Genomic DNA, 20,899 nt, shown 5'->3' on the forward strand with positions numbered 1-20,899 from the left:
GCCGTAGGAAACTAACACACTGGGTTTCGTTGTCATGGCAATGGGAGACAGGAGTGAGGGAGAATGGGAAGGTTCTGGAGTTCTGGGAGGGAGAGACACAGTTGGTCCCCAAAATAAGACAGGCCGTAGGGTTGGAGGCAGCCCGGGTTTGAATCCCATCTAGGACAACTCTTGCTGTGTGACCTTGGGATACTCGCTTTACTTCTCTCGAGTTTCAGTTTCTGCATTTGTAAATCGGAAGTAATGCTAAGCCCTACCGCATGGAGTCAATGGGCTCTAAGGAGTTTTCAGGGAGAGAACACCCATCCTCCAAGTGGTTTGGTTCAAAAATCTTGATGTCATCCGTGATTCCTCCCTCTCTCTCATGCGCACGCTGTCAGCAAATCCTGGCTTAACCTTTAACATACACCCAGAATCTGAATGCTTCTAACCACGTCTCGGGCCTCCACACTGGTCCAGCCCCGTGATGGGTCCCCCGGACAGGTGCCGTCATGGCCACTCTGATCCCTCCCACTCTCACCCTCCGGTCTGTCCTCCCCACAGTGGCCACCAGAGGACACCAGTGAGCACCTGAGTCCCGTCCTGCCCTCTGCCCACAGCCCTCCAGGGCTCCCACCACCCCAGGTAGAAGCCCAAGTCCTCCCTGAGGCCCACCACACCCTGCACAACCTGTCCCGCCCCCTCTGCCCTCCCTCCCTCCCTCCCTCTTTCCCCCTTGCCCACTCTGCTTCAGCCCCACGGGCCTCCTTCCTCTTCCTCCAACACGCCAGGCATGGTGCTGCCCCAGGGCCCTTGCACTGGCTCTCTTCTTTGCCTAGAATGCTGTTTTCCTAGACATCGCCATGCTGCCTCCCTCGCTGTCTTTAAATCCTTATGCAAACATCTCCTTCTCCCTGATGCTGCCTCTGACCACCCTATTTAAAATTTAAACTCTGCCCTGTAGGATTTCATATCCCCCTTCCCTCCTTTGTTGGTATCTGTAGCACCTTTGTTTCCCACATGGCTACATATTCACTCACGTGTGTTATCATTGTTTGTCGCTCCCCACTGGAATGTGGGGTCTACGAGAGCAATGGTGGTTGTCTGTTTCACTCACTTCCGTGTCCCATGTCCAAAACTGGGTCTGGCACCAAGTAAGGGTCCGGCAAGTAGATGGTGAATAGGTGAAGAAGATAACACATCCAAGAGCTTAGCACACTTGCTCAATAAATGTAAGTTCTTTTCCCTCTAAAGATGTTAGTTGAAGCATCTCTTATTTTGGGGAGACATAGAAAGAGAAAAAGCAGTCTTTCTGGTGTCACACTGCATATCAGCAGGGCCTCCTAAGTCCCAACCAGCGTAATGGGATGCAAGAACGTGAACAAGAAAACAGACGTTAACGGACCCGATTCAATCAAATCAAAGTGGTAATACTCGATGCTGGTGTGACTGAAGTAAAACTAGTAATGCTCATTCCTTGTTGGTGGCTGCGTCTATCGCATACGAGTTTTCTGGTGGCATGATCCTGAAATAGTCCTAGCCTTTGGCCCAGCGATCCTGCTTCTGGGCATTGATCCTCAGGACATAATTTAAAGGAAGTAAAAGTGGGGCGCCTGGGTGGCGCAGTCGGTTAAGCGTCCGACTTCAGCCAGGTCACGATCTCGCGGTCCGGGAGTTCGAGCCCCGCGTCAGGCTCTGGGCTGATGGCTCGGAGCCTGGAGCCTGTTTCCGATTCTGTGTCTCCCTCTCTCTCTGCCCCTCCCCTGTTCATGCTCTGTCTCTCTCTGTCCCAAAAATAAATAAAAACGTTAAAAAAAAAAAATTAAAGGAAGTAAAAGTACAACATAGCCAGGTTTCATTTCTTAGTTGAGTGTGTGGAAAATCATGTCTATGTATGTGTACGTGTATCGGTTAGCTACAGCTGCATGACAAAGTACCCCAACTGTAGCAGCTTAAAACACAGAGAAGATGGTTATATGCAGTGCCTTTTATAATCTCTTCTTGGTAGTAACATACTATCACTGCTGTTGGATCCTCTTGGTCATACAGACTCTCCCTGGTTCACTGAGAGGGGACTAGCCAAGAATGTGAGTTCTAGGAGGAAGAGATCCTTGGGGAACATCTTGGGTTTTTTTGGTTTGCTTGTTTTTTGTTTTTCCTTTTTTTTTTTTTTTAACGTATATTCATTTTTGAGAGACAAAGACAGAGCGTGAGCGGGGGAGGGGCAGAGAGAGAGGGAGACACAGAATCCGAAGCAGGCTCCAGGCTCTGGGCTGTCAGCACAGAGCCCGACGTGGGGCTCAAACTCATGGACTGCGAGATCATGACCTGAGCTGAAGTTGGATGCTTAAATGACTGAGCCACCCAGGCACCCTGGGATCATCTTGGAGGGTGACTATCATGGTCCACATAGGAAAAAGGTTGGTAATTAAAAAAATTTTTTTAATGTTTATTTTTGAGAGACAGAGACAGAGTGCAAGTGGGGGAGGGCCAGAGAGAGAGGGAGACACAGAATCCCAGTCAGGCTCCAGGCCGTGAGCTGTCAGCACAGAGCCTGACGCGGGGCTCGAACTCACGATCCGAGTCGAAGTTGGACTCTTAACCGATTGAGCCCCATGTTTGGTCACTTAAAGACAGGCAGAAATTGGACTGAGTCTACAGGCTGAGGAGCAGTGCCAGCGACTGCCACAAGCTGGAAGAGGCAAGAAGGATCCTCCCCTAAAGTCTCTTCAGAGGGATCATGGCCCTCCTGACCCTCTGATTTCAGACTTCTAGACTTCAGAACGGGGCAGACAATAAATTCCTGTTGTTTCTTATTCACGATATAGCCCAAAGTGGAAGCAACCCAGTGTCTCTTGTTGGATGAAGGGTAAACAGGATGTGGTCCATCCATACAACGAAATAGTGTTCAGCCTTAAAAAGGAAGGACATCCTGGCACCTGTTACATCATGGATGGACCCTGAGGACATTGTGCTCAGTGAGAAAAGCCAGTCACAAAAGGACTTCATGACCTCCCTCACAGGAGGTCCTTAGAGGAGCCCTGTCCACAGAAACAGAGAGGGGATGGTGGGAGTCAGGGGTGGGGAGTCAGTGCTTCATGGGGACGGGGCCTCAGTCTGGGGAGATGGAACGTTCTGGAGATGGGTTGTGGGGGTGGCTGCACAACCATGTAATGTGCTTGACTGAGCTGTATACTTCAAACTGGTTAGGATGAGGGGCACCAACTCAGTCAGTTGAGCCTCTAACTCGATTTCGGCTCAGGTCATGATCTTGGGGTTTGTGAGTTCGAGCCGTGCGTCCAGTTCTCCACTGACAGCACTGAGCCAGCTTGGGATTCTCTCTCTCTCTCTCAGAACAAACACATATCTAAAAAAAATGGTTAATGGGGCGCCTGGGTGGCGCAGTCGGTTAAGCGTCCGACTTCAGCCAGGTCACGATCTCGCGGTCCGTGAGTTCGAGCCCCACGTCAGGCTCTGGGCTGATGGCTCAGAGCCTGGAGCCTGTTTCCGATTCTGTGTCTCCCTCTCTCTCTGCCCCTCCCCCATTCATGCTCTGTCTCTCTCTGTCCCAAAAATAAATAAACGTTGAAAAAAAATTTAAAAAAAATGGTTAAGATGGTAAATTTTACGTGTATTTTACCACAATAAAAAAATATTTCAGGGGCGCCTGGGTGGCGCAGTCGGTTAAGCGTCCGGCTTCAGCCAGGTCACGATCTCGCCGTCCGTGAGTTGGAGCCCCGCGTCGGGCTCTGGGCTGATGGCTCAGAGCCTGGAGCCTGTTTCCGATTCTGTGTCTCCCTCTCTCTCTGCCCCTCCCCCGTTCATGCTCTGTCTCTCTCTGTCCCAAAAATAAATAAACGTTGAAAAAAAAAATTTAAAAAAAAAAATATTTCAATCTAAAGCATTTGCCATTTTAAGGCCCCAGTTGGTGGTAATTTACAGCCCTGGGCAGACAAATACCCTTGTGTAATTAGAGTACTGGAAAAATCCAAAGTGCTCATGAATGTGGATTTCTCACTGCCCCCACTTTACAGCTATGGAAACTGAGGCTTAAAGAGGGAGTCACTTCCTGGTTTCCCGGAACTGCGTGCGACGGAGGACGGCCCATGTCCCTCCCCTGCTGGGTAGTTTGAGGCGGTCCCCCACCCACCCACCCCTTTTCAGCAAAAACCACAACTAAAGAGCTTAGAAAGTGTATCCTTTTGCTCTTTCCTTGGAAATAACACACACAGGCGGGGAGGTGAGACTCGGTGTAGGTGGGAAGGGGAGGTGGGGGGGGTCCTCCAGCCCCCTGAAACAACACAGCTCCTCTTTTGCAGTCCTCTAATGGGGTTCCCCAAAGACTTGGGAGGAGTGAAGGGAGGGGGTCCCCAGTTATGCTAAGCTCAGAATCCAACTATAAAGTGCAAAATGTACAGGGTAGTGGGGGGTGCTGGGGGGGGTTGGGTTATTTGAGGGGGAAGGAATGTCTGCTCCTCTCTGGTAGAAAAATAGACGTAGACTGAGTTTGGGGATTTGGCCTGTTCGTTTTGCAAAAGCAGATGCTGGGCTCCAGGGAAGGCTAGTCCGGGTAGACTTCCTCCTGGCTCCCAACCCCGAAGCCTGGGGAGAGGCTGGCAGTGCTAGGGTGGGTTTGGGGGGGGGTCCCCTTAATGTGTCCCCAGCCTCAGACTGCCCCCTTGCCAGCCCCCAAGAAAGAGCGACTGGGGGTTATCGTTAGCCTAAAGGTGGGCAGGGGACGGAGGACATTGCAGAGCATTTCGGGGGAGCAGTTTCCCCAGGGGCCGGAGGCGTAGCCATGCTGGGTAGGTGGTGGGGGTGTCCAGCCTCTGTCTAGGGTGTGGGAGGGACCTCTCCTTCCTGTGCTGCCAGCTTTTAGATGGGTCAGGACCTTGGACAAGTCCCAAGAAGGAGGCCAGGACCCGGGCTTCCCGCAGGCTCCTTAGACCATGGGCTTGGTGTCACGGAGAGTGGGGAGGGCCCTGGGCTCTGGGGGGTGTCTGGGACGGGGGCGTGTGGGGTCCAGGATGCTGTGATTGGCCTATTGGGATCTCTCTAGGCTTAGAGTCTGAGCACTCAGGATCCAGTGCCTTGGGAGGATTCCGGTCAGAATCCAGGGGTTAAGGGGCTGGGATCGAGTGCTTGGAAGGGTCGGGGTCTCCTTCCTATGGGTGAGGTTTCAGCATCCAGTGCCTGTGGTGAAGGGGTTGGGGCCCAACAGCTGCAGTCGCCGGGACCCACGCGCTCTGCCGTTGCGCTCTCACATTGTGGATTTAGAAGCCAGGATCCAGCCGGTCGGGGCTTGGGAATCCGAGATCCGGTGGTTGGGGGTTGAGGGTGTAGTGGTTGAAATGCATGGAATCCAGTAGTCAAAGCGGAGGGATCCGGGACTCAGTGTCAAGGCAAAGGAATTCAGGAATCCAGTAGCTGGGGTGAGGGGATCTGGGATCCGGCGGCTGAGGCTTCTCGATATCCAGAATCCAGTGGCCGAGCTTGGAGATCCAGGGCTGGAAGCATGGGGATCTGGGATCCGCCAGCGGGTTTGGGGATCTAGGACCCGGTGCTGGATCTGGGGCCTGAGGGAGCTGGGGTCTGGGTGCTTAGATATGGCGGGATGTGGTCCTGTGGTTGGGTCACCAGGATCCATTAGTTGGGTTGTAGGGGATCCCCTGGTTAAGACATGGAGGGCCAGGACCCAGCGTGTGTGCGGGGGTGGGGAGGGGGCGGAAGCTGAGACGTGAGGAGCAGGACCCAGTGGATTAGGTGTCGGGATCCTGTGATTTGGTGCGGGGGCCCTGGGGTCCATTGGCTGGGCCACCAGTCTCCGGTGGCTGAGGTGGGGGGGGGTTCATGATTGGGGTGGGGCAGGCTCTGGGTCCCTCACCTGGACGTGACCCCCAGGGCCTGCTTCATGTTCTCGTAGACCACATAGGAGATGCTCACAGCCGGGATAACCTTCATGAAGTTGGGGGCAATGCCCCGGTAGAGGCCCCACACGCCATCTTGGGACAGGATGTGACGGAACAGACCCAGCATGGAGAGCTGGGGGGCGCCCTCGATGGAGGCTGGGAGGGGTGGGGAGGCCAGGTAAGGCCAAAGGGCCCCTCTCACTGCCCCCTCCTACTCCCAGGACTGGGCTTTTGTCCACTGCAGCAGGAGGGAGGGGGTTAGATTAGCAGTGGGACCTACCACTCTAGAGATGGCTGTTCACCTTTCCACCCGGATCTCGAGGGCCCAAGTTGGGGGATGATTAGAAACAGAGAAGGGGTATGTGTGTGTGTGTGGTGGGAGAGGGCACAGGCGTTTTCCCCTTCCTGGAACTCATCTCCCTGCCTCTTCTCCCAGCTGACTCCCACTCTGCCTTCCAGCCTCCATTCCAAAGCAGGCTCTTTAGGGGAGCCCTCCTGGGTACCCCAGTCTAAGTGTGGCTCTTTCCCTTCTCCTTTGCTCAACCCTAAGTCCATACTGAAGTGTGAAACGATTTATTCAGCCTCTTGCTTCCCTTCCAGCCTGGGAGCTCTCAGAGGGTGAGAACCCAGGCTTATGCACTGATACACCCCCAGAGAAAAATCACAAAATACAAAAACTAAAATTCCCAAGGAAACTCCCCAAACAGATCCAGGAATGTGTGTGTGTGTGTGTGTGTGTGTGTGTGTGTGTGTGTGTGTTGGGGGGAGAAACTCCTAAAAGAAAACTACAGAGGAAAACAAAACACCCATAACCAGCCTGGCCCCACCCCTCCTTGACCTGAGCTTCCCCCCTGCCCGTAATCCAGCCTTGCAAATTGGAGCTCAAACGAGCAGCCCTCCCCGCTAAGATCGCTAGGGCACTCTTCCAGGAACCGCTGCACCTGCTCTCCTCCTTCGGCTAAAGGGCCCCTGTTCCGCTGTCACAAATGGGTACACTGAGGCCCAGAGAAAGGTAGGGACTTTAGTGAAGGCCATCCAAGTCCAGGAAGATCCCTCCGCCTACCCGGGACCGCAGGAGCTGGGGATGAGGGGGAGGGGCCCAAGTTGTGAGGCTCTCCCCGCCCTATCCTCCCACCCAGGCCTCACCTTGGGCCTGCATGCGGGTCCGGACCAGGGCCAGGGGGTAACTGGCTATCTGGCCACAGGTGCTGGAGACGGTGCCACAGGCCAGGAGCACGAGGATGCCTGGGTCGGCCGAGTCGTGGCTATACTGCTGGAGCCATCGGTTCTTCAGCGTCTGGCAGGGGCAGAGAAGGGAGCGGGATTGGATTGGAACTGGTAACACCGCAGACCCCCTGCTGGCTGGCTTCCGCAGCCCCCCCCCACCCCCATGGCAGCGGGTACTAGCCTAGCGGTGGTCCTAGGTGCCCCACAGCACTGTACCTGCACGCTGCCACTCAGTCCTCAGCTTCTATGGTATGTGGAAGGATGGCCCCTGCCCCTACTGGCCATGCCCTTGTCCCTGGAACCTGGGAATATGGTACCTCCCGTGGCAGGAGGGACTTTGCAGATGTGATTAGGTTAAGGGGGGCACGATGCTAGAATATCCAGGTAGGTCCAGTGTCATCATGAGGCTCCTTATAAGAGAGCAGGGGCACCTGGGTGGCTCAGTCGGCTGAGCGTCCGACTTCGGCTCAGGTCATGATCTCACCGTTTGTGAGTTCGAGCCCCGCGTCGGGCTCTGTGCTGACGGCTCATAGCCTGCTTGTGTTCTCTCTTTGTCTCTCTCAAAATAAATAAGTAAACTTAAAACATGTTTTTTAATTAAAAAAAAAGCACGGTCATAAATGTGCACTGTTTTAAACCACTAAGTCTGTGGTCATTTGATTCAGCAGCCATAGAAAACTAACACCCTCGCCAAGGTGGACACCTCGTTCTTATCCCTTACCATTTCGACCCAAATCTGTTGACTCCCAGCTGCCAGTATCCACGGTTCTGCCCGAGGACTCTCACCGGACCCGGGCAAGGCTGTGCTGAGCACCCAGGAATAGGCGGGAAGTGCTGGGGAACCAGCACCTCCAGAAGCGAGCTTCAGACAACTGACTGGGTGTATCAATACCCCAACTCCCTTGCGTCTCTGCTGGGGCGTGTTCTATGCAGGTGCCTGCAGAGCCCCCCCGCCAGGATTGAGCTCCACCTGCCCGCCACGATAGCTTGCTTGCTAACAGGCTCAATTATGTCCTCCCAAAAGATATGTTGGAGTCCTAACCCCCAGGATCTCAGATTGTGACCTTGTTTGCAAAGAGAGTCTTTGCAGGTGTGATGGGTTGGGGTGAGGCCATCCTGGAGTAGGGTGGCCCCATAGTCAAAATGACCGATGTCCCTATAAGAAGAGGAGACACAGAGATGGAGACGCGTAGCAGGGGGGAAGACAGCCACACGGTGACAGAGGCCGAGATCGGATGGATGGGTCTACAAGCAGAGAAGCAGCAAGGATTGCCGGCCACCACCGGAAGCTGGAAGAAGCAAATGGCCCTGCTGAGTCGAGGCTAGACTCCGACCTCCAGAGCTGTGACGATAAATGTCTGTTGCCTCCCAGTTTGAGGTTAGGCAGCCCTAGGGAGCTAATGCTCCTTGTTTTGGTCGCCTTACCTTCCCGCCAAACTACTTGCTCTCACATCCCTGCTTCTGGAAGACCTCAAACTAAGACAAATACCACTGTCGTCTCCATTTAATCGATGCAAAACTGAGGATCCAGGGAAGCTGCTTACCCAGAGCCACAAAAGACAGGTGGGAATCAACATTCAGAGGCACACCTGAGTCCAGAGTGGGGCGCTCTGTCTTTAGGGGCAGCCAATCCCTTATTGGAGCCTCTGCGAGAACCTTCTTTCATACTCTGGGACTGGGATGGCTCCTCAGTTTCATTTCCTATGTCAATTCTAACCCCTTGGGAATGGCTGCCCGGAAGTGTGTTGAGAGGGCCTCCGGGCTGTGATAGATAGATTCGTGATGTCTGGCCGCGGGGCTGTGATAGATAGATTAGTGATGTCTGGCCGGAGCATGGAGTGAGCACATTGGAAGCAACTGTTCACCATTATTGCCTTTGCAATTCTGGAGCAGCATTTGCCAAATTGGTGTTTAATGAGTGTTTTAAGAGCTGTTCTGTTGAAAACAAGTTCTGATGACTGCATAGGCATGGCCCGCACTGGGCTAAAGAACAAAACAAAACAAACAAAAAAAACCCCAAACAGTGAAATCACTGCTCTGTAGACTTGTCAGAGCCTTTAAAGGACTAATAAAGAGTTTGAAACTCCAAGAGGGCACAACGCTTCTCAAACTCCTTAGACCTCCCAGCTCCCTTTTTCTGGCGAAGAATGGATCAAATAAAGTTAGGTCTCATTTCTGCACACAGCCCTCAGTGGCTTTGTCTTGCACTTAGGAAAAACCAGCCATGTCATTGAGCTCTTGCTGAATCTCTGGTTCCTTCAAGCCACTCAAGACTTCCATTCCTCCCACAGGCCTGCCTCTGGACCTACACTCTCTGCCTTGTTCACACTCCCTCCCACATCACCTCTCAGAGGCGAGCCTAGACCCCTCCACCCCCTGCCCACTGTTACTTTCAATTACACATCCTGTTTTATCATCTTCTGAGAACTTAGCGGGATCTGAAACTGCTTGTTCGCTGGTTGGCTGACTTCCTTGTTCGCTGGAGTGGGTGCCCCAGGAGCTTTCCTGGGGTGTTTCCTGGGGTGCAAAGATGGTGTTATTTAATGCTGTATCTGCATCAATCAGCACAATGCCCAGTGCTTTTGGATGTTTAGTAAGTAGTTGCTGAGTGAACCAGTGAATAAATGAATGGATGAATGAATCAACAAACAGGTGAGTGAATGGGTGATGGCCTTGTCTCATTTGGCTGCATAGATGCTGGGTGCCGGGGACATCGGGTATGGATGGCAGGTGTGGAGTGTTGTAGGTCAGGACCAACCACATAATTCGCAAGGTCCAAAGCATATTAAAAATATGTGAGGTCCCTTGTCCAAAGCTGATTAGGAATTTCAAGACAGCAACAGCAGAGCATTAAACCAAGGGGAGGGCCCTCTGAACATGGGGCCCTTGGCAACCGCCCTGGTCACCTGCCTGTGAGGCTGGCCTTGTCCCGAATACAAAGACTTTGGGGGATGCCTGGGGACAACTGGGGGCTGTGCTACCGAGGAACCTGGTGATCCCACCAGAAGAAGGTAAAAAGTAATGAACAAGGTCTCTGGAAGAGAAAACGCAAAAACCAAAAACTCCCTGTTCCTGCCTCTCTTGATAAAGGTGCTGAGATGTGTGGTTTTTACGATGACAGCTGATGCCGAAACGGGCAGGCCCTGAAGAAGGCATCGGCGGGGTCCGATACGTGCTTTGGGGAGGTGGGCATCTTTCAAGCTCATCTTCACCTGCTCCCGTGAGTCTATGAGCTACCGTGGTCCCTGAACATCCCATGTCCCGAGACCCAGGAAGGCTGAACTGCAAAGGGAAGTGATGAGAATTCTCACGGTGGTAAATGCAAGAGTTGGGAGTCCGATGGCTGAAGGGGTTCCCCGGGGCCCATGGCGCTTCTCCCTAGTTTTGGAGTCGACTGAGTCGGCCCATGGGAAGACGGTGTCCCCTGGGCAAATCTCAGAGGGGAGAAAAAAGGAGGGAGGGGCGGGCTACCCACAGACCTCATAGACGGCCAGGTCGATGCCTGCGTAGGGGATGATGCCCAGCACGTTGGGCAGGTAGCCTCGGTAGAAGGCTCGGGGCCCCTCTTGTTCCAGGATCTGCCACGCACAGTCCAGCAGCCCCTTGTACTGGCCCGTCCGGCGCAAGGTCAGCCGCGTCTTCAGCACCTGGAGAGAACCCGGTTATCCCTGGAAAAACTGCCTCCAGACACACCACATCCAGGAACGAAGACACGTAGAAATAGCTACTTCTGGAAGGATGTACCCTGGCAATACTGGAATTTAACAAACCGCTTACTCTAGAATCTTCCGTCATCCCCAAATCCCTATACCTAAAAATGTTGACACCTCTCAGAGTTACATATGATGGCCAGTTCTGTCTCCCAATATCTTGTTCCCTTTCCCCCTTAATAATAGAAGCTATAATTTTCAGCAAGCACAGAGCCACTAGAAATACAGACTACATTTCTCATCTTCCCTAGATGTATGGCCATGTGACTAAGTCCTAGCTAACGAAACAGCAGGAAAACAGGTATGTGTGACTCTCAGAAAGTATCCTTAAAGGCAGGGAGGTGTTCTTTCCTTTGTCTATTCTTCCTTCTTGACTGCAATATGGATGTAATGACTGGAGCACAAGCAGTCACTTTGGTCCATGAAGTGGGTGCTACCTTCTGAAGTGCTGGAAGAAGATAGAGGGAAGGAACTTGGGTCTCTAACACTTTGAACTCACCATACCTGCCCTGAACTGCTTACCTCAGACTTCATTTATGTGATTTGAGTTTTCCATGATACACTGCAATCCTGATACACTGCACAACCTGAAACCTGAAACGATTTCTCTGAAAACGGTTTCATCTAGAAATGATTCCCCTGGGAACAAACATCCTGGAAATCAGTATCCTTAGAAGAGGCGTAACTGTGAGCGGCTGGAACCCACGGCTGCTGCCTAAACAGTTATGACCAACGCAACCATCCCCAGGAGACACATCTCAGTTGCTGATGCCCACACAGACTACCCATGAAACAGCATTTCTCTAATGAGCTACAGTCCGAATCCGGGAGAGGCAAAGCTATACTTCCAGCGTCTACCACACCGCAGAGTGACGTGGTTATTGCGAGCCTCCCACCCTGCCACGGGGCCTCTCCCATGGTCCCTCCTTCTCACCTCCATGGGGTAAATGATGGTTTGGGCTGTGGCGCCAGCGAGGGAGCCGGCCACAAAGCGCTCTTGCACGTGCAGTGACTCCTGCTGCCCTCGAATGGCCCGCTTGATCTGGAGGTGGGAGAGGTGGGCAGGATGTCAGGTCCTCCTGCTGTGGGCACCACACAGGGAAGCCGATGCCCACTCCCGGGGTCCTGCGGACACCCCTCCCCACCCCCACCCCCAGGCCAATCCCACTAGCCCTCGCGTCTGGCTGAGGTCTCTCACGCCTGCCCCCACCTGCTCATAGGCCATGAACTTGATAGCCGACTCTGGCGCGATCTTAAGCACGTTAATCCCATTCCCGCGCCACAGGGAGCGCATGCCCCCCTCTCGGATCATGTTCTTTAGGCCCCCCAGGATGTTCAGCTTGTTGGTCTTGGAGGCGTGGACCTACGTGGGGAGACAAGGTGGCTTTGCGGTCCCCTTCTGGGGGCCCCAGGCCTGGGACGGGGGAGAGGGGCTCTTTCCAGGGCCCCTCACCTGCATGAAGACCTTGAGGCGGTCCAGAGGGGCTGTGCCCGTCCGCGACACAGCGCCTGCCACCGCACCCGCCACCAGCTGCTTCCACCACATGCCGCTCAGCTTCTCCTGCTCTGAAAACTCATCAGGAACAGTCAGGCACTCGCCGATGTCCAAGACCTAAGGACGCAGGGACTGGGCTGTCACGCCAGGGGGCAGGGAGATGCGACTCAGCCCTAAACGGTAACTCCCTCACGAATCCCAGGACACCCAGAGAGTCTGCGAGTGCATCGCACTTGGAGAGCCCAGGCGATCCCTCTTGGACCCCTACCAGATCCTACCAAAACATCCAGCCTGATCCCACACAGGATCCTAACACCCCTCCTGGACACCTCCACCAGATCCCAGCAAAGGAATCCACTCAAGCATCTACACATAAAGATTCCTCCCAGAGCCAATCAGACCCCTTTGAGGGATCCCACCCAAGGATCTCCCACACAAGGATTCCACAAGATCCCTCCAGGGCCACATGAGATCCCATCAGGGACCTGCCACATAAGGAGACTAGTGGATCCCTCCCAGGGCCTCAAGAGATCCCACAGAGAATCTGTCCCCCAGGGATCACCCCTCCCCTAGAATCCACTTATAGACATCCCAACCAAGCCCCCTCATGGATCCCCAGGATGGGAATCTCTGGATCTCCCAAGAGGATCTCCCCGGATCTCACGTGTGGATTCCCCTCCAGATGCCATCAGATCCTACTGGAAGCATCACTCAGAGATTCCCAACTAGAAGCTGGCAATCTAGAGCACTTCCTCTCCCACCTTCCAGTGGATCTCAGTGAACCCTCCAAAGAAGGTGGCTTTCTTGGGAGTCCCTTCGGCAATAGAACCATTTACTGAGGCAAACAGAAACCAGTAGGAGGAGAGCTGTGGGTGGAAGCTGGGGGCTGGGTAACCCACCTGGTGAGCTCTTCCTCCCCTGTGCTCCCACCTCCCACAGTCTGCCCCCATTGCCCCAAAGTCAGGTCTGAAGGGCTCCAGACCTCCCCGCAGTGGGTCCCTAGTCCCCTGAGCACTGATCGGAGGAAGAGAGGACTGGAGTTTCTCATCCCTTGACCTTTCCCAGCAGCTCCTCCTTCTCAAGGCTCCTGACCCAGCCCCTCCATGCCCTGGGGAAACCAGAGTAAGGCCCGGCCACCAAGCTGGGAAAGCTGCCCCCACCTCACCGTCGAATGTTTCCAGAAATAGACCACATCCTCCACATTCTCCAGCGAATGCAACAGGAAGTGGTCGCGCCACTCCTGCCAGTCGATGGTCATTGTGCCGTCACGGTCCATGCTGGGGATGTGGGGCAAGGTGGGACAGAATCAATGCTGGGGCTGGAGGGGGTCGGATGGGGTTCGGTTGGTTTGGGGGTAGACTGACTCCCTGTGCACCGAGAGCTGGCCATTTTGCAAAGGGGAAAACTGAGGCTCAGAGAAGTGAAGAGAGTGGCTCAGGATTTGCCTGACTCCCAAGCCCGCCTCTCAGCTCCACCTGCCCTGGGATTGGGCCTGGGGCCTAGAGGTTCAAGGTGGCCAAGGGGTCCCGGGGACCTGAGTTATCTGTGATTCTGGAACCCCAGCTACTCACCTGTGCAGAATTTTCTCTGCTTGCTCCAGAGAGATGGAAATACCCAGAGCTCGGAAACTTTGCTGGATCTCAGACACATCAATATGACCTGGGAGGGGGCCAGAGGTAGAAAAGGGTGTGTGGGGGGGGTGGGGGGGGGAAACCCTGGAGCCCAGGTGCAGTACAGCTCAGAATGGGATGGTCTAGCAAGACCAGAGGATCCAGGAACCCAGGGTGAGATTTGCAGCAGGGTGGGGTGGGGTGTCACTGACCCATTGGGATCAGAGAGGTAGAACTGAGAAATGTTGGGGGGCGGGTTCCTCTGTTCCATGAATGAATGAAAGAATGAATCCAGGATAACTATGGGGGTCCTTATGCCATAGGAGATTGAGAGGCAATATTAGGGATCCAGAAGGATGGGGGGTGCCTACGCCTCCTAGGGAATCCAGAAGCAATATGGGGCATCTTTGTCCCTTAGAAACATAAGGGTAATAATAGGGGTCGCATCCCAGAAGGGAAAGGAGGTAGGATGGGCCCATGGGCCCAACCACCTAGCTGGGGGGTGAGGAGAGCTCCCAAAATAGCCCGTGAGTCATCAGGGAGAAGTGGCCCTCCCCCCTCCTCCTAGCACTGCCAGTTCTAACCCCACTGGTGTCTCCAGGGCCCCTGCAGCCCATCCCTGGGCCTTACCATCCTGATTCCGGTCCAGGCTGTGGAACAGAAGCAGCAGGCGTCGTTCTCGCTCCTGCAGGTAGCGGCTAAACTCCTCCAGGTCCAGCCCACCGTGTGGGTCAGTGTCACCCTCAGGGGAACTGCCCTGGCAGGGGGGAGGGATGAGGGAGCTCCAGATGGCTGCTCCCCATCTGCAGGGGGCACGGCAAGCTCATGGCCAGGGAACTCAGAGCCCCCCCAGAACCTAAAGCAGGGGAAGGCGCCGGCTCACTTCTCAGCAACATGCCCAAGCCACAGTTGAGCGGTGGGGTGGAAAGCAGTTGTCCAGTTTTCCTGGCAAACAAACTGAGGCTCTCCAAGGTCGAGTAACTTTTTCAAGGTTACAGAGCTGGGAAGTGGTAGGTAGCCTTGGGCTCTTGTCTCTGAAAGCCTGTCCTCCCAGCTGTCTCTTAAAAAAACAACAACAACCCAAAAACCTGTCCATATGGCTGTTCCGGGAGCTCCCGTTAGAGACAGCTCTGGGCAATGTGGGGTAGATCCAAGCTGAGAGCCCACCGGGCCTCTGTCCTCCCACCTGGGAAGTGGAGGCTTGTACTGGAGGCCTCAAGATGCTGTGGAGACACTCCAGTGGCAGCTGGGGCTACAGGTGTCAGGGACACCTGCATAGGTCTGGGGGCAGGTTCCTGCTTTCCTACACCCCCAGCTAAGGGTGTGGGCGGGCAGGATCCCCGGCTGGGATAGCCTGGGGCATTAAGCCAGGCTTATGGGAATGGGCAGGTCGGGAGATGTAAACATTGAGAGGCTGGGCGGCTTGCTGGGGGTGGGGTGGGGGGCAGTGGGTGCCCAGAGGAGGGGAGGGCGGACGGGAAGGGTGTGTCTCCTGAGGCGGGAGCAGGGTAGGTCTTGGGACGGGTGGAGAGTTCAGAGGAGGGTGTGTCCAAGGCAGTGGGCAGGAAAGCGGACGGGCTCCATTCGCTGGCAGCCATCCCCCCACCCGCGAAGCACCGGCGACGGGGGTGGGGACCGGGTGCTGGCAGCCGAACTGCAGGCCTGGGGCCTCCTTGGCTCGGTCTGGGGCGAACCCGTTAGGCCCAGACACGGTGGGCAGGGGTAGGGGGGCAGAGACGCTCAGGCTGGGCACCGGCCCTGGAGTGCAGCCACAGGCACTCCCAGGCAGCGGCGGCGCTCCATTCAGGGGCTCGGGTTACCGGGCGCCGGCCGGGCCCGAGAGCCGCGCGCCAGGCTGGGGTCCCGCGGGGGTACCTGTTGGGTGTCGCGGTTCGGGTCGCCCCCGCCCAGCCGAGCCAGTCCCTGGCGCAACTCGTGCACGTCCACGCGGCCGTCCTTGTTACTATCCAGCTCCTCGAAGAGGCGACCCCAGCGCTGTCGCCGCTCCGCATCGCCCGGGCCCCCCCGCATGGCGCCCGGGGGGGAGGGGAGGCCCGGCAGCGGCGGCCTCAGCGGGGGCTTCGCGGCTCCCCCTCCCCCCCGGGGCCCCGCAGGGCCAGCTCCGCGGCCACGGCCACCGCAGCCTCCGCGCTGCCCGCCTGGCTCTGGCACTTGCAGGAGCCGGTGACTGCTAACCGTCGCCGCCCGCGCCGGAATTGGCGTCTCCTCCCCCGACCCGCATGGGGGGGAGGGGGCCGGAGGCGGAGCTGCGGGTGTGGAGCGGTGTGTCGGGGATGCTCGGATATTGCACAGCCTAGTAAGCGCCAGGGTTCATTCTGGGGAGGGGGGCTGGAGAGATCAATGGTCTCAATTCTGCTTTCAGAGTTCTGCCTTGCGTGCCTCAGTTTACCCTCTGCCCCAAGGGGCGAAGTAGAGAGATATCAGGGATTTGGTTTCGTAATCCCTTTCCACTTGACCTCCCTCCCCTACTAATCCTCTTTAGGCACCAAAGTACTCGTTTTCAACCCAGACGTGCTCAAGAACCAATCCGAGGCGATCCAGCCCTCCATCTGCCCGCCCGCTCATTTCACATCCCCCACTCGGCCGCAGAAACAGAAAATCAAGAGGCGGTGCTTTCTCCCGCAAGCTTTACATCCCTCCCGCGAGCCTCCTTTCTTTGTCCCACTTAGACTGGGAAACGGAAGATCAACTGGCTGCGCGGCTGCAGAGTCGGTTTCCTATTGGCCAGAACTGCTGGAGCTGCGCCCGCCCGCCCCACCTGGGCGGGGCTTCCGCGCTGACCTGGTGCTGTCTTGGGCCCCCGCGACTTCTGGCTGGCCTGGCCGTCTTAAAGGGGCCGCGGCAGGATCCGGTCGCTTGGCTGACTGCTCTCTCCAGACCATCCTGGGCCTCTCAGTATCCCAGGCTCGAGTGCCGATGGAGACCGGGAAGCCGAACGCTGGAGGCGCGGCATCAGCCTGTCGCGCTCGCTGCACCTGCCGAAAGTCCCTCCCACTACTTTTGGGCGCAGTTTCTCGAGTCACCATTAGGGGGAGGGGCGGCCAGAAACACATTGGCGAAAAATAATAATAGCTAACATTGACTCACGGCGTTGCACAAACCCAAGGCCTTTTTACTCACCTCTCGCGTCGTCCTCGCCAAAACTCTATAAGGTAGGTGGGTGGGACTGACTTTCCCACTTCACAGATGAGGAAACAGAGGTTAAACTGCTCTCCCCAGTCCACATGCCCACTACAGGGCAAAGCAGGGATTTAACTAGACCTGGAATTCTTACCCATCGCTCTATACTCTAAAAGTGATTAATTTCCCCTTAGCCGCTACTCTTCACCCTAGAGTTCCCAGGAGGTGGTGGTCTTATCATCATCGTCCTTTATCCAAAAATACAGCCATGAGGACCCATTTAGTCCTGCCCAGACAGTGCTCAAATAGGTGCGTCCCAGACAAAGGAGCCTCTTCTTGAAGGTCCCCTCACAGATATTTTCTTCCTAGGTGGTCCTTGCAGGTGCCCTTCAACATGGGGAATACAGATGTTTTCCCACAGAAATGCCCCCAACAGGTGTTTTCTCACGGAAACATCCCTAGCAGGTGGGCCTCAATACACAGAAGCCTTTGTCCCGCCGCGCCCCCCCCCTGCCCCGCGCGCCCCGCCATCTGCTTTAATATGACTTGTCTCATGCAGATGTTCTCAGGTCTTTTTCTCACTCGATCTCAATTCTATGCAGATACTCCCCATACAGCCTATACCCTTCATTTCACAGGTATGTTTCTCAACAGAAATCCACTCAAGAATGCATCATACAGCTCCCCTCCCCCCGCCTCCCCCCAAAGGCATGTTGCAGTTAAGTATACACCCATATGGGCACGTTTCCGTGTCACTGGGTCCTATAAGGTGTACTTAAACGCGGACGTGTCTCGTGCAGCTCTTTCCGATTCATTTCTACGCAGGAATTTTTCATACAAACGTTGTTCATTTCATAGGGGAGCCATGCAGACGCGTTTCCAAAACAAACGTACCCTAACCCAGACGGCCGCGGTCAGGTGTTACAACGCAGGCGTGTTCTACACAGCCGTTTCCCACACAGGTATGCTTCCGTTCGTCTATACTCCAGAGATGTGGCTCAACGCACACGTCTCCCACAGGTGTGCCCGCAACATAGGTGGGAGGTCCCTCTTACCCTAGCTCGCTTCCGCCCCTACTTACTCCTCGCTGTTGTAGAATTGGGTTCCCGTTACAGGTGCGTCCCTGGCGCGGCCCCACCCCCGTTTGGCTCCGCCCTCCCATCTGGGCTCAGGTGCACTAGCCGGAAGTGCGCTCCTCTCCCAGGTGAGTGACTAAACTTTCCGGGTCACGTGAACGGGAGGAGCTGGAGGAGTCCGACCGAGCTACCGACCGACGCACCGAGGGTTCGAGCCAGGTACTCGGACCGGGCACCGGAGCAAGGTCGAAGACGCCTGGGCCAGGTAGGGAGGTAGGACGCTCGCCTTGGCCTGCCGCCCCTTCCCCCCACTTTCCTCTTCCCTTTCCCCGGCCCGGGAACGCGCCGCTCCGAGTTAATCTTTAATCTCTGACCTCTGGCGGCGGGGGCGGGGCAGGACTCCGGGGTGCCCTGGGCGGGTCACCCCTCCCCTGGGCCTGCGCCCGAGCCCAGCCCCCTCCCCCACCCCACCCCCGGCCTTTCTCTTTCTCCCGCCCCAGGTGTCGGGTCGCAGGTACCCCCGGCCCGAGATGCGGTAGAAGCAGCGCGCAGGAGACGCCCGGTTCCCGGTGCCACCAGCCCGTCGCCCGGCCCATGGCGAGCCCCGGCCTGGGGCTGCTTCTGGCGCTCGGCCTGCAGCTGCTGCCCGCCCGCTGGGGCCGGGCCTGGGGGCAAAGTAGGTACCGGCCCGGGGCGCGCACGGGGCGGGGCTTAGAAGCGCGGGTTACCTGGGACCCGGAGAGGTCAGGAACTGGGGAGCGGGCATGGGATACCTTGAGAGGCGATCAGTGCTAGGGGTTTCCTTGGGGCGATCACTGCTAGGGGTTTCCTTGGGCTGTCGCCGTCGGTGTAGAATTCCTGAGTTCCTGAGGAAGGGGGAATTGTGATCTGGGGGACAGGGGCCTCTATACCTGAGTCTCAGTATGGCTGAGGTGTGTTGGGCAGACTGGGAGCCAGGAGGAGGCCTGCCTGGAGCTCTGATCCCGGGTTCACCAGGCTGGCCAGAGGTGTGGACTCAGCCATTCAGTCCTTCTATTTCAGTTTCGAGAGCCTGGGGGGAGGTGTGAGTCAGACACTCCAGGGAAACGCAGATCCACCCAGATCCTTAAGGGCCAGGGAGGGCCGGAGAGGTTGGGGGTGGGGGGGCGGGTGGAGGGCAGGGTCAGGCTCCAGACACCATCCATTATAGCAGACCCCAACTCAGCACAAACTGCAAACTGCTGTAGGCTGCTTACTCGCTGCGGGGCTCTGCTGGGTTCGGGGCAACATCAACCCGGCGGGCCCTTGCAGGCAGGGCACCCACAGTCTCTACCAGAATGAAGACACAGCAGAGTTCTAACCGAGGGATGCCCGAGGGAGGTGCAGTTGTGCTACGATGGGAAGGATAGATGAGGAATAATTTGTCCCTCCCCGCAGCGCTGGACCCCCCCGTAAATGACAACAGCACCATCACACCCTCTGACCCGGGCTCCGGCTCCCATGGGGCGCTGGTGAGTTACATGTGGGAGGAGGGCAGCGGGGTGTTATTCAGGAGTCCCACATGTAGCAGGTGGAGGGACCCAGAGGTGGCGGGTGCTTGGGAGGGGGGGATCCCAAACATGGCAGGTGGGAGCCCGGGAGCCCCAGATGGGACAGATGGGACGTGGGGATCCTGGGTGGAGGAACCACACCACCAGAAGTGACAGGCTTGGGGGGGAGGGGGGGGCTTTGGGAGCCCTGGATGTTTCTCAGGTGAGGGTGGACAGGGTCCCCTGGCTCAGGTGAGCACACCTGTCCCCCCTCCTGCAGTCTCAGGAGGCCATCACCGCCATCATTGTGGTCTTCTCCCTCCTGGCCGCCTCGCTCCTGGCCGTGGGGCTGGTGCTGCTGGTTCGAAAACTTCGGGAGAAGCGGCAGACACAGGGCACCTACCGGCCCAGCAGCGAGGAGCAGGTGGGTGCCCGCGTGCCGCCGCCCCCCAACCTCAAGCTGCCGCCGGAGGAGCGGCTCATCTGAATGCCGGGGCCCCGTTGCCGCCTCCACCGCTGCCCAGGACTGCCCGGCGCTCGCTCACACACAGCAGCCGCCACCGAGAAAACAGCCTCTGATGGTTCAGGAGGACTTGGGGGGCCACGGGGCACCTGCCTGGTGGGCTCGGTGAAGCGTGCCACCTTTGCTTGACTGCCTGCAACTGGGGGGTGCCGGGGCTGGGGGCCCGCCTCCCCGCTTGCTGTACCATTTCGCTCGGCTGTCTAGCCCGCTGCCACACAGGCCCAACAAATCCCCTCTCCTTTCCTTCCAGTTCTCCCACGCAGCCGAGGCCCGGGCTCCCCAGGACTCCAAGGAGACAGTGCGGGGCTGCCTGCCCATCTAGGTCCCTTTTCCATCTCTCTCTCTCTCTCTCTCTCTCTCTCTCTCTCTCTCTCTCTCGCTGTGTGACCTTGGGGGAAGGCAGAGCCCTCTCTGGGCAATCAAACCTACCTAGTGCTTAAGAATAGAAGGGAGGAAGGTGCTTCAAAGACTCTGCCCCTGAGGGGAAGGGAGGGTGGTGCTGCTTACATTTTATATATATATATTTTATATATATATATATATATATATATATATATATATATATATACATAAATCCCATAGTGAGATATAATAAAACCTTTTTTTTTTTTTAAGCCGGTGGGGCAGGAGTCAGGCTAGATGGAGAGGACAAACTCAGGGCTCATAGGCTGTTGAGAGATGAATTGTAAGGGTGCAAGAATCCGGGGGGGGGGCTTCCTGG

General features: G+C 56.3%; 2 protein-coding genes and 1 long non-coding RNA gene across 5 annotated transcripts; 2 read left to right on the top strand and 1 right to left on the bottom strand.

The window, feature by feature from the left end:
* Positions 1 to 4,164: 4,164 nt before the first annotated feature.
* Positions 4,165 to 16,806, bottom strand: SLC25A23 (solute carrier family 25 member 23). 3 transcript variants are annotated; one of them, XM_047096895.1, is made up of 11 exons: positions 15,806 to 16,806; positions 14,561 to 14,687; positions 13,892 to 13,979; positions 13,486 to 13,597; positions 12,279 to 12,437; positions 12,036 to 12,188; positions 11,760 to 11,867; positions 10,595 to 10,762; positions 7,035 to 7,185; positions 5,864 to 6,044; positions 4,165 to 5,648 (listed from the first exon to the last, which is right to left on the bottom strand). In XM_047096895.1, the coding sequence occupies exons 1-11, from the start codon at positions 15,959 to 15,961 to the stop codon at positions 5,240 to 5,242; spliced, it is 1,812 nt and encodes a 603-aa protein (XP_046952851.1). In that variant the 5' UTR covers positions 15,962 to 16,806; the 3' UTR covers positions 4,165 to 5,239. The 3 variants fall into 3 exon arrangements, with proteins under 3 accessions (XP_046952851.1, XP_046952852.1, XP_046952853.1); XM_047096896.1 differs by having other exon boundaries at positions 5,258 to 5,502; XM_047096897.1 differs by having other exon boundaries at positions 5,495 to 5,601.
* A 1,128-nt stretch (positions 16,807 to 17,934) lies between these two features.
* Positions 17,935 to 18,682, top strand: LOC124524978 (uncharacterized). The gene is made up of 3 exons (XR_006965359.1): positions 17,935 to 18,033; positions 18,187 to 18,412; positions 18,648 to 18,682. It is a non-coding gene; the product is annotated as an uncharacterized LOC124524978 (long non-coding RNA).
* Positions 18,683 to 18,722: 40 nt separating this feature from the next.
* CRB3 (crumbs cell polarity complex component 3) lies at positions 18,723 to 20,664 on the top strand. Its single transcript, XM_047097432.1, has 4 exons — positions 18,723 to 18,823; positions 19,564 to 19,637; positions 19,936 to 20,079; positions 20,429 to 20,664. The coding sequence occupies exons 1-4, from the start codon at positions 18,742 to 18,744 to the stop codon at positions 20,498 to 20,500; spliced, it is 372 nt and encodes a 123-aa protein (XP_046953388.1). The 5' UTR covers positions 18,723 to 18,741; the 3' UTR covers positions 20,501 to 20,664.
* The last annotated feature ends 235 nt before the right edge of the window (positions 20,665 to 20,899 follow it).

Source organism: Lynx rufus, unplaced genomic scaffold, assembly GCF_022079265.1.
Source record: "Lynx rufus isolate CCGP_SWC_20201006 ecotype Redwood Valley unplaced genomic scaffold, mLynRuf1.p SCAF_4, whole genome shotgun sequence".
Lineage (NCBI taxonomy): Eukaryota > Metazoa > Chordata > Mammalia > Carnivora > Felidae > Lynx > Lynx rufus.

Excerpts from the sequence above, each read along its gene's own strand:
- SLC25A23 (XM_047096895.1), bottom strand. The coding sequence starts at position 15,961 with ATGCGGGGGGGCCCGGGCGATGCGGAGCGGCGACAGCGCTGGGGTCGC. Across the intron at positions 11,868-12,035 it reads AGTTCATGGCCTATGAGCAG|ATCAAGCGGGCCATTCGAGG; the intron begins GTGGGGGCAGGC and ends TCCCACCTCCAG. Across the intron at positions 7,186-10,594 it reads TCGACCTGGCCGTCTATGAG|ACGCTGAAGAACCGATGGCT; the intron begins GTCTGTGGGTAG and ends TGCCCCTGCCAG.
- CRB3 (XM_047097432.1), top strand. The coding sequence starts at position 18,742 with ATGGCGAGCCCCGGCCTGGGGCTGCTTCTGGCGCTCGGCCTGCAGCTG. Across the intron at positions 18,824-19,563 it reads GGGCCGGGCCTGGGGGCAAA|CGCTGGACCCCCCCGTAAAT; the intron begins GTAGGTACCGGC and ends CCCTCCCCGCAG. Across the intron at positions 20,080-20,428 it reads GGCCCAGCAGCGAGGAGCAG|TTCTCCCACGCAGCCGAGGC; the intron begins GTGGGTGCCCGC and ends CTTTCCTTCCAG.